This window comes from Salvelinus sp. IW2-2015, linkage group LG32 (genome assembly GCF_002910315.2).
Source record: "Salvelinus sp. IW2-2015 linkage group LG32, ASM291031v2, whole genome shotgun sequence".
NCBI classification, from domain to species: domain Eukaryota; kingdom Metazoa; phylum Chordata; class Actinopteri; order Salmoniformes; family Salmonidae; genus Salvelinus; species Salvelinus sp. IW2-2015.
In genome coordinates this window covers 26,025,911-26,038,430 of record NC_036871.1, presented here as the reverse complement: position 1 = coordinate 26,038,430, position 12,520 = coordinate 26,025,911, and the positions used below count along the sequence as shown (strand labels likewise).

Here is a 12,520-nt window from a genome sequence, read left to right as displayed (position 1 = left end):
GTCAGAAATATGTTATGAGAGATGCTGCTATTACTTTTTGTTTGGTTTGTTACAAATCATGTATAGCCTATGTTAGTTACTCTGTTGTAATTTTGTGCTTTCAATAAACACGTTAACCTCAATCTTTGTGTTTAGAGCATGTTTCTGTAGCATAGGGCATATTAGGACGCGGCAAGTTTGGAGAGTTGAATGAAGACACCAGTAACTTCATTAAATGAAGTATTTATCTGTGAGGAAACGTTTAACAGAGGTTCTTGTATATCCCCTGGTTTTAACCCAGAGGTTGTGGGAACACTTGGTTCTCAACAAATTATGAGAAAAGACTCCTGGGTAAAGTCTAGAATGGTACCCTATTCCCTGTAGTGCGCTACTATAGACCTGGTCAAAAGTAGTGCACTACATAGGGAACAGGGTACCATTTTGGACACAACCCTGGTGGGAATTTAAAACATTTCCAGAGCTAGCAACATGCAGGGTTACTTCTGCAGCAAGCCTCAACAAAACCTCTAGTGGCAATAGTTATGAGGGATATCAAGTTATAATTGTGAACAAAAAGTATTCAGAATCTCAGCATCATCAATAAGGATCATGGACATTTAGAAATCTTAAGCATATTCAGACAACACACTTACAAAAGTAAATCACATAGCAATGGAAGCTGGTGTCAACTTTACTGCATTTATTTGTTAAAAATACACTTTTTTTGATACAAGCATACAGAATATTGACCTTTAACCAAGGCACAACTAAATGGTGAAAAGGAATCTCTGAAAACAGAAAAACGTGCCAAGTGTCACGTCTGGAGGAAAACTGGCACCATCTCTACGGTGAAGAATGGTGGTGGCAGCATCATGTTGTGGGGATGTTTTTCAGCGTCAGGGACTGGGAGAGACTAGTCAGGATTGAGGGAAAGATAAACGGAGCAAAGTACAGAGCGGTCCTTGATGAGAACCTGCTCCAGAGTGTTCAGGACCTCAGACTGGGGCGAAGGTTCACCTTCCAACAGGACAATGACCCTAAGAACAGCCAAGACAATGCAGGAGTGGCTTCGGGATAAGTCACTGAATGTCCTTGAGTGGCCCACCCAGAGCCCGGACTTGAACCCGATTGAACATCTCTGGAGAGACCTGAAAATTGCTGTGCAGCGACACTCCCCATCCAACCTGACAGAGCTCGAGAGGATCTGGAAAGAAGAATGGGAGAAACTCTCCAAATACAGGTGTGCCAAGCTTGTAGCGTCATACCCAAGAAGACTCGAGGCTGTAATCGCTGCCAAAGGTGCTTCAACAAAGTACTGATTGAAGGGTCTGAATACTTACGTAAGTGTCATATTTCAGTTTTTTACTTTTAATAAATTAGCAAAAATGTCCAAAAAMCTGTTTTTGCTTTATCATTATGGGGTATTGTGTGTAGATTGATGACGGGAAAAAAACGATTTAATCAATTTTAGAATTAGACTGTAACGTAACAAAATGTGGAAAAAGTCAAGTGGTCTGAACATTTTTCCGAATGCACTGTATGTTCCACTGGTGGAAGTATAGGGAATGTACTTACATGAAGATGTATATAAGTTTCATARGGAAGATGAGAACAATATCCAGCTTTATAGTCAACTCCCTTAAAGGGTCCTGAGAAAAGGGCAGTGATGCTGCAGTGAGATACAGGTTGGACTAAAAGCTGATGTATGTATCCTCTGGCACAAAGTGGGAAGGCGTTTTATGACATTGTACTGTACTGTGCCACAGGGTGGTCACACACCAGCGGTTACACAGATAGACACACTTGTATTTTACACACACACACACACACGCACACGCACACACACACACACAGTAACATATCAAACATACAGAATTACTGTATATGAGTCTCTGTCATCAAGTCTGTAATCATCAAGGCTAGCCCTCTGCAATGGAATTAATTATCTAATTTGTCCTTCTTAGAAGTACTGGCCTCTGTCTATGGAGAATCCATCCACACACTGCTTACAGTGCATAGGAGCAACACATAGCATTGGAGGGTGTGTGTTGGACACAAGGAGYGTGATTGGATGAGTCCTCTTCTCAAGCCACTCCTCCTGCCCTGCCTTCCACACGGTCCTGTTAGCGAAGTATCATCAATGCCAGCCAACACGTCCAGGCCCAGCCATTTTGGACCCTTTTGGATCCCGATATCCTCATAGTTTTTCTGTGTGTTCATGGCTCCCTTTTCTTTCTCTCCACCTCTCTCTCTCTCTCTCTCTGGTTCCTTCTTGCTGCTCAGGTCTTATTGGCTCTCAGAGTTGTAGCACTGGGTGTCTCCTCTCTCCTTCCCGTTGAAACTTGGCAATGGCTGCCCATACTTGTCGACACACCAGCAAAACCCTCGCTTTCTGCCCTTGGATGGACGGCACTGTGTGTGTGAGGGAGAGAGAGAAAGGGAGAGAGAGAAACAGAGAGAGTTACAGAGAGCGAGGGAGAGAGCAAGAAAGAGTTACAGAGAGAGGGGGAGAGAGTTACAGAGAGAGAATTACAGAGAGAGAGAGTTACAGAGAGAGAGAGAGTTACAGCAAGATAGTTATAGAGAGAGGGTGAGAGCGAGAAATAGTTACAGAGAGAGGGAGAGAGTTACAGTGAAGAGTTAGAGAGAGAGTTACAGAGAGAGAGAGAGAGAGATGAGAGAGAGAGATTACAGAGAGAGAGAGTAAGAGGTAGAGAGAGTTACAGAGAGAGAGAGAAGAAGCGAGAGAAGAGAGAGAGAGAGTTGAGGTACAGTGAGAGAGTTAGAGAGAGAGAGCTACACAGAGAGGGAGAGAGTTACAGCAAGATAGTTACAGAGAGATAGTTACAAAGAGAGGGAGAGAGTTACAGAGAGAGGGAGAAGAGTTACAGAGAGAGAGGGAGAGAGTTAAGAGAGAGTGTTAAGAGAGAGAGTGTACAGAGAGAGAGAGTTACAGAGAGAGAGAGAGAGTTACAGAGAGAAAGTACAGGAGAGAGTTACAGAGAGAGAGAGAGTTAGAGAGAGAGTAACAAAGGGAGAGAGTTACAGAGAGAGAGAGGGTTACAGAGAAGAGTAACAAAGGGAGAGAGTTACAGAGAGAGAGAGAGTAACAGAGAGAGAGAGTAACAGCAACAGAGTTACAGAGAGAGGGAGAGAGTTACAGAGAGAGAGAGAGAGTTACAGCAAGATGAGTATACAGAGAGGTTACAGAGAGAGGAGAGAGTTAAAGAGAGAGAGGAGTTACAGCAATAGTTACAGAGGGAGAGAGAGTTAAGAGAGAGAGTTACAGAGAGAGAGGGAGATAGTTACAGCGAGAGTTAGCAGGAGAGAGAGAAACGTTACAGAGAGAAGTTACAGAGAGAGAGGGAGAGAGTTACAGAGAGAGAGAGAGAGAGAGTTACAGAGAGAGTTTTACAGAGAGAAAGTTACAGAGAGTAAGGGAGAGTGACACAGAGAGAGAGTTACAGAGAGCGAGGGGGAGAGAGAGAGTTACAGCGAGAGAGGGTTACAGAGAGAGAGGAGAGGTTCAGAGAGTGCTGGTTTACAAGAGAGAGAAGATTAACAGTGAACAGTTCAGAGAGAGAGGGAGAGTCATGAGAGAGGAGAGTTACAGAAGAGGGGTTATATGAGAGAGGGAGAGAGAGAGAATGTTACAGAGGAGGAAAGAGAGAGATACTACATGGAAGGAAAGCAATAGAGAAAAAGATTTAGGCTTTGACTGTACATAATACCAATAGTCAGCTAGCACAATGGACTAAAATGACTTGAGGAATTGGATGAAATGGTTAAGGAATTAACGTCCATTTTGTGCTGAGGACCTGTAGGAGACTTGGCCATGGGAAACATGCTGTGGTATTCATTCAGCTGCTTTTCGTCTACTCCGTTTCCACACACATTATAGAGAGCTTTAAGTAAAAAAAAACTGGTCAAATATTTTGCTTAGGCCGTTTGTGAACAACTGAGACCAATATCTATTTTCAGTGAGCCGGTGGCCAGTACAAATCATCTGTTGCTGATTATACCCCAAAGCTCCAAATTATGGGTACTACAAATGACTTACATAGTCTCCGGAGCAACCCAAGGGCTGTTATTTTACTGCCAATTTGACTAAAGGTCAGAGTCCTCTCCAGTAAAACATGCAGGCATTAATTTGAAGGGCAAAGGAAGGCTAACAAATGGCGTCGCTCTCTAAAAGAGTTCATCAGAATGGAAGTCAGTCCTTTCTCTGCTTGATATTACATGTATCTAGGTATCTGACCCCAGAGACCATAGGATAGGCTCAACCCTGTAAGAGCGATGTGGTACAGTAGAGTTTATGTATTGGACTGTCCAGTCAAAATATGACTATCGTGTCTACTGTATCTTAACTCTCTAATATTGGCACCCATTAGCATGTTATTTCCCTTCTACGAACAAATTATGTTTTATTATCATTTCATCTATATGACCAATCAAGTAGTATAATTTTATTAAAGTACACATGCTGAGAGGTTAGGTCACATTTTCAGGAAATAGTAATTAAAAAGTTGGAACGTTGGAGTCAAAGAATGACTCCACTAAATGGTAGCTTGGGAATCTAATAAAAGTAATAAAAAGAAGACAAAACCTAGAAAAATGCATTTAAAGGTTGCATTAAAAGCTCTTTTAAATGCACCTCTCATGCATAATCGCTTTACCATTTCCACCATCTAACTCCAAATGCTTTACTTCATCCTCCAAACTATGTATAAATGTATAGTTAATAAGACATGTTGGGTCTGAGACTCATGGGAACCGCTGAAGTAAACTCCCAGACATTAATGTGTGCCGTTCCCTCCCTGCCTGCCATCCCGGAGGAGAGACAAACGTACATTTTATATAAACAAAGACAATGAGCCTGGCGTTTTGGTATAGCTGGTTATGAGATGATTGCAGGTCAAACAGAGGCACGGCCATTAGGCAGGAGACTCAGTGCTGTGGCATGTAATAGAAATGTTGCTTTGTTTTTGGTGGGTGCCGTGATGGCGCTGGTGGACTAAGTGCCTCCATATGAACACGTCAGGGACACTCATCTATTATAAACCTATTGTGGGCGGACCAGGACCACGCAAATGTTTGAAATGGCTGAAGATTCTATTTTCGGCACTGCTTTTTCAAAAGTCTGGCAATTATGGGGAGCGAGCAGCGGGTGCCGGCGGCCACCTTGACGTCTGTCTCCCTGGGAGGGTTCACGTTAAATGGCCGCCGTTTGAGCCTCGCTGGGTGCTTGCTGGGGTCTGTGGTTCCATGTCTACAGAGCCAACCCCAAATGGTGTGGCTGAGAAGTGATGAGGCTCTAATAACTAGTGAAGCAGATCTGGAGGAATGGATCTGCTCCAGATATGAATCTAGTATGCATGATGAGCCACTGACATTACAATCTTCATTGATGAAGAAAGGGTAAGTGGGAAGATGATGGTAGTTACAATGTTCAAATGGGGGTGACTTTCCTGGCCTCTATAACACTGTTCAAATAGGTGGGTCTGGTATCTGGGCTTGTATTCCTTGGTGGAAGCATGGCTTTGACACATTCGGGTAATGCCAAGGAGCGTGGGGGACTGACTCATAAAATGACATCTTTATCCCTACGGTGTGTTTGTAGGATTTCCTTACCTGTTTTTTTTTGTAGAAGCCCTTATTGTCACAGTTTGGGATGTGGAAGCCTCTGGGGTTGAGGATGTCTGTGATCTTCAGTCCTTTGAGGACACTCTCCATCTCTCTAAGACAGGGACCCTAAACACACACAGACTATAATGACCCATATTACTTCTTCCAATCCAAAGCACTCTGTCTATTACCTACAGCTCAAATAATGTATTTATCCTATTCGAACAGTGAAACTAACAGAAGCCACAAAAGTGTGCTTACTTGGTACAGTGTAATTCAATCTCTAGGAACAATGGCGCCGGAGAAGAAGGCTGACGTTTTACGTGTCCCCAACTGATTGTGTTATTTTGTTAGTTTATTTGCATTGTTTGTAACTTATTTTTGAACTTACTTTGTACATAATGTTGCCGCTACCGTCTCTTATGACCGAAAATAACTTCTGGACATCAGGACTGAGATYACTCACCACGGACTGGCAGAATCCTTTTTTCCTTTAACGAGTCTGACGAGCCGAACGCGAACGATATACTGCTTTCTCAGAACAGGCCCAGATCCCCGTGATTTGCGTGAAGAAAAAGGGGCCAGAGGGAGATTTCGTAGGCGATCGAATAAACCCCCACTTCCTTCCATTCTGCTATCAAACGTGCAATCTTTGGAGAATAAAATCGATGACCTACGCGGAAGATTAAACTACCAACGAGACATTCAAAACTGTAATATCTTATGCTTCACAGAGTCGTGGCTGAACGACGACACTATCAGCATACAGCCTGCTGGTTATACGCTATACCGGCAGGATAGAACAGCAGCGTCTGGTAAGAAAAGGGGCGGCAGATTGTATTTTTGTAAATAACAGCTGATGCACAATATCTAAGTCTCGAGCTATTGCTCGCCTGAGGTAGAGTATTTCATGATAAGCTGTAGACCACACTATCTACCTAGACAGTTTTTATCTGTATTTTTCGTAGCTGTTTACATACCACCACAGATTGAGGCTGGCACTAAGACAGCATTGAATGAGCTGTTTTCCGCCATAAGCAAACAAGAAAACGCTCACCCAGAGGCGGTGCTCCTAGTAGCCAGGGACTTTAATGCAGGGAAACTTAATTCAAATTTCTATCAGCATGTTAAACGTGCAACCAAAGAGAAAGAACACTCTTGACCCCCTTTACTCCACACACAGAGAAGCATACAAAGCTCTCCCTCGCCCTCCATTTGGCAAATCTGACCATAATTCTATCCTCCTGATTCCTGCTTACAAGTACAAATTAAAGCAGGAAGCACCAGTGACTAGATCAATAAAAAAGTGGTCAGATGAAGCAGATGCTAAGCTACAGGACTGTTTTGCTAGCACAGACTGGAATATGTTCCGGGATTCCTCCGATGGCATTGAGGAGTACACCACATTAGTCATTGGCTTCTTCAATAAGTGCATCAATGACGACGTCCCCACAGTGACCGTATGTACATACCCCAACCAGAAGCCATGGATTACAGGCAACATCCGCACTGACCTAAAGGCAAGAGCTGCCGCTTTCAAAGAGCGGGACTCTAACCCGGAAGCTTATAAGAAATCCCGCTATGCCCTCCGACGAACCATTAAACAGGCAAAGCGTCAATACAGGACTAAGAACAAATCGTACTACACCGGCTCTGACGCTCGTCGGATGTGGCAGGGCTTGCAAACCATTACAGACTACAAAGGGAAGCATAGCCGAGAGCTGCCCAGTGACACAAGCCTACCAGACGAGCTAAACTACTTCTATGCTGGTGCTCTCATGCACTGAAACATGCATGAGAGCACTAGCTATTTGGAAGACTGTGTGATCCCGTTCTCCGCAGCCGATGTGAGTAAGACCTTTAATTATTAAACAGTTTAACATTCACAAGGCCGCAGGACCAGACGGATTACCAGGACGTGTTTTCAACCTTTCCCTGTCCGAGTCTGTGCCCAAGAACACTAAGGTAACCTGCCTAAATGACTACCGACCTGTAACACTCTCGTCTGTAGCCATGAAGTGCTTTGAAAGGCAGGTCATGGCTCACATCAACACCATTATCCCAGAAACCCTAGACCCACTCCAATTTGCATACCGCCACAACAGATGATGCAAGGAACATCTATGTGAGAATGCTATTCATTGACTACAGCTCAGCGTTCAACACCATAGTGTCCTCAAAGCTCATCAATAAGCTAAGGACCCTGGGATTAAACACCTCCCTCTGCAACTGAATCCTGGACTTCCAGACGGGCCGCCCCCAGGTGGTAAGGGTAGGTACAGTAACAACACATCCGCCATGCTGATCCTCAACACAGGGGCCCCTCAGGGGTGCATGCTCAGTCCCCTCCTGTACACCCTGTTCACTTATGACTGCACGGCCAGGCAAGACTCCAACACCATCCTTAAGTTTGCCGATGACTTAACAGTGGTAGGCCTGATCACCGACAACGACGAGACAGCCTATAGGGAGGATGTCAGAGACCTGGCCATGTGGTGCCAGGACAACCTCTCCCTCAACGTGATTAAGACAAAGGAGATGATTGTGGACTACAGGAAAAAGAGGGCCGAGCATGCCCCCATTCTCGTCGACGGGGCTGCAGTGGAGCAGGTTGAGAGCTTCAAGTTCCTTGGTGTCCACATCACCAACAAACTAACATGGTCCAAGCACACCAAGACAGTCGTGAAGAGGGCACGACAAAACCTATTCCCCCTCAGGAGACTGAAAAGATTTGGCATGGTTCCTCAGATCCTCAAAAGGTTCTACAGCTGCACCATCGAGAGCATCCTGACTGGTTGCATCACTGCCTGGTATGGCAACTGCTCAGCCTCCGACCGCAAGGCACTACAGAGGATAGTGCGAACGGCCCAGTGTATCACTGGGCCAAGCTTCCTGCCATCCATGACCTCTATACCAGGCGGTATCAGAGGAAGGCCCTAAAAATTGTCAAAGACTCCAGCCACCCTAGTCATAGACTGTTCTCTCTGCTACCACACAGCAAGCGGTACAGGAGCGCCAAGTCTAGGTCCAAGAGGCTTCTAAACAGCTTCTACCCCCAAGCCATAAGACTCCTGAACATCTAATCAAATGGCTACCTAGACTATCTGCATTGCCACCCCCTGTTGTTATCATCTATGCATCGTCACTTTAATAACTCTACCTACATGTACATATTACCTCAACTAACCGGTGCCCCCAGATATTGACTCTGTACCGGTACCCCCCTGTATATAGTCTCGCTATTGTTTTTTTACTGCTGCTCTTTAATTTAACTTTAATAAGTTACTTTTATTTCTTATTCTTGTCCGTATTTTTTTAAACTGCATTGTTAGTTAGGGGCTCGTAAATAAGCATTTCACTGTAAGGTCTACACCTGTTGTATGTGACTAATACAATTTGATTTGATTTGACTTAGACAGGGATGCTGTCATTAGCATTAGGCTACACCAAGCTCCATCTGGAGCCTAACGCACTATGCACTACCCTTCAGTAGTACCCAAACAATGTTGGTACTAGGGATAAGAAGAAAGGCAACTAATAGGAAATTAATTCACCTTGTGAGGCCTTACACTTTGCTGAAAGCTGCTTAGAAACTAGCTAACACTTTACACAAAGGGATAGGCCAGGGGATAAGGTCCATTCAAAGAGGTCTTAGAAAGGAGCCGACAGGCCTTATCCTCAAGTCCAGCTCCAGTCTCTGATCAAAGCAAATCAAGGCAGAATTAATTCCTTGTGCTGCACTCGTTTCTCTGCCACCGGGCCAAAGACAGGATAAAAAATTGAAAGAGGAGGGAGGAGGGCGAGTCCAAACAGGCACACGCAAAGGGCCAATCCATCATCAACTTGCTCTGAGACTCCCTTCCCTCCAGACCGCCACCGCTCCCCTCCGTTCCCCCAGGAGGCATGCGGACGCCTTTCTGCGAAACAACAGTTTACACACAGAGGCAGAGCTACTGTACCCAATCACCGCCATGCCAATCTCCCGCCGCCACGCCACCGCCAGCCGTCAGTACCCATACCCAGAACATTTCATCACCCGCAGACGGAYGGAGAAAAACACCAAAACACAGAGAAAAAGGGGAGGAAAGAGGGAGAGAGGAGGAGAAGGGAGGAGAAAAACACCAAAACACAGAGCGAAGAAGGAGGAAGAGGAGAACATTTTCTGAAAGACTGTTCCTAGAGAAAGGAAAACAGTGGACCTGGTACTCACATACTCTGGCTCCTGCTTGGATTCCAGGGAGAAGTTCTGTTGGTCTGTGCTGTGAGCTCCAGGGAGTTCCTCCATTTTGTAGCTCCGGGCCCTCTTCAGCTGCTCCCTGTGGATGACCACTGCCTTGACAGGGTGGAGGAGAGAGGGGTGGTGGGGGAGTCTGGGGGGGCCTACAGGAGGTCTGTTGGTGCTGAAAAGGGCTTGGGGGGCTTGGATCACTGGGGCGGTGGTGTTTTGCTCCTCCTCCTGAGTACCACCCACATTCTCTGCCAAAAATTATTTTGGGGGAATTATTTTCATTCCCAAAATTACATAATTATTTTAAGTATTATACAATATAAGTATAATATTTAGTATAATAATACTAATGGGTGTATGTTTGGATCACGTGAATCATGTGAATGGTCTATATGTGCTGGTTCAGGTGTTTTTTTGTCATTCCCTTGAAGTTCATCCAAGCTAATAATAGTTTCACATTAATTACTGATGAAGAGAGGCGGGTAGAGAGATCAGATGACATTTAACATTACAAAATTACAAAATGTAAATTGGTTTTGATTTACAATTGTAAACCACAGTATAGTTTGAAATAAATATTGACATCTGTCAAATAATTCCAGACTCATTCCATCAATAATCTTCATGAAACCCTTGTATCACACAGTCCTAGTTGTATCACACAGTCCCAGTTGTATCACACAGTCCCAGTTGTATCACACAGTCCCAGTTGTATCACACAGTCCCCAGTTGTATCCACACAGTCCTAGTTGTATCACACAGTCCCAGTTGTATCAACACAGTCCCAGTTGTATCACACAGTCCCAGTTGTATCACACAGTCCCAGTTGTTATCCACACAGTCCCAGTTGTATCACACCATCCCCAGTTGTATCACACAGTCCCAGTTGTATCACACAGTCCCAGTTGTATCACACAAGTCCTCAGTTGTATCACACAGTCCCAGTTGTATCACACATGTTCCCCAGTTGTATCAACACAGTCCTAGTTGTATCACAAGGTCCCAGTTGTATCACACAGTCCCAGTTGTATCACACAGTCCCAGTTGTATCACACAGTCCCAGTTGTATCACACAGTCCCAGTTGTATCACATAGTCCCAGTTGTATCACACAGTCCTAGTTGTATCACATAGTCCCAGTTGTATCACACAGTCCTAGTTGTATCACACAGTCCCAGTTGTATCACATAGTCCCAGTTAGAAAATTGATGAAAGAATCATAGAGAGGAATACAGCAAAATTACAAGGTCAAACACCGATATCAACCAGATCATGAGTTAAAACCATTCTATCAATAATTAAATTCGCAAAAGACACCATTCTTGCTGTGGAATTCACCATAATAAAAACAGACAGTATAATTGTGTCCATCCAATTGTGTCAATATTGGATATATTACGCACAGGCTGGCTTCATCTAACCGGATAACTCAAGGTGATAAATTATACTTTAGGCTACCTTGCATCCAGATGTTTGATGACAAGCAAAGTTATATGTATTTTTACAGGCGACATTATTATAACAATATAATAATTATAACAATATAATAATCAGTTGGTAAACCATGCGTAAAAACCTTTCCAAACTGCGTCATCATCTTGGCATTTACCTTGTATCTCATTGACGGCTGGTAAAGCGGCGGTGGATCTTTTAATGGTCGCAATCGCACACTGTCCTCGTCCCTCCAGCAGAGCTTGGAGAGGTTTCGTCTCTCCGGGCTGCTGCTGGCATGTCATCCCGGAGCCACATCTCCCCGTGTACACCCCGCACGGCTGTCCAAATGCCAGCGCGCAAGTCATGCAGCACCCGCAGCCAGTTTCGCGAACTCTCTCGGTGCAGTCCTTGGGCAACGGCTTGCAGAGGAGCCGGGCTCCAGCATCACAAGGTTCACACCGGATAACCGGCCCTACCGCGGCTGATCTCCGCGTAATCAATGCCAGAACAACTGTCATCCAAAGTGTGCTATAACAGGTCTCCATTGTAATGATTTCGGGTAGGTCGTGGTGCGTATTGTCCTAAATTTAACTCTGCAGTTGATGCGTACCTAATTCACATGAAGCCACTTTAGACAAAACGTCTCAATATATAGAGCCATCCACTGCAATGTCACACCCCCTCAAATGAGTTGCCTGTGTGTGGGATTGCTTTAAAGGGGGAATCAGCAGATGCTACATACATGTTTGTACATACATTAATATGTACCCAATACTATAACTTTTAAATGCCTCATGAGCTTAGTTCAACCCCATCAGTATGTACGCTTTTTTATTCCAATGTTTGTAAACAAAGTAAATGTTAACAAGCACTATATAGACTCAAATCATGGTTAAAACTATAATGTTGATATCATTAATGGTCAGTCCTTGGATCCATAGATCTGTCTATGAATTTGAGAGTGGTTATATTTCTCCAACCCTATCTCCGTCCGCTGTTTGGCGAAACAGGGGCTTTGTTATTGTTTGTACTGCTAATTGCCTGCCGCTTAACTTCCTCGCTGATATTTTCTGAGAAAGCTTGCTTAGAAGTTTCAATGAAAAAAGTAGATTATTAATAAATAAAACATATGTTTTGGTGTGCAAATAAGTAATCAAATAAACTATCCAAATAAGCAACAATCCATCGGATCGAACTTTATTTATTTCAAAATCATTGTAAGGCTAATTCTGAAACCGAGTGTTGTGGATTTTCT

The 12,520-nt window shown here is 44.2% G+C and overlaps 1 protein-coding gene across 1 annotated transcript; it reads right to left on the bottom strand.

Annotated features, from left to right (window-relative positions):
* Positions 1–659: 659 nt before the first annotated feature.
* On the bottom strand, positions 660–11,886 carry LOC111956369 (insulin-like growth factor-binding protein 3). The gene is made up of 4 exons (XM_023976826.2): positions 11,441–11,886; positions 9,815–10,080; positions 5,611–5,730; positions 660–2,391 (listed from the first exon to the last, which is right to left on the bottom strand). The coding sequence occupies exons 1-4, from the start codon at positions 11,808–11,810 to the stop codon at positions 2,266–2,268; spliced, it is 882 nt and encodes a 293-aa protein (XP_023832594.1). The 5' UTR covers positions 11,811–11,886; the 3' UTR covers positions 660–2,265.
* Between the last annotated feature and the right edge of the window lie 634 nt (positions 11,887–12,520).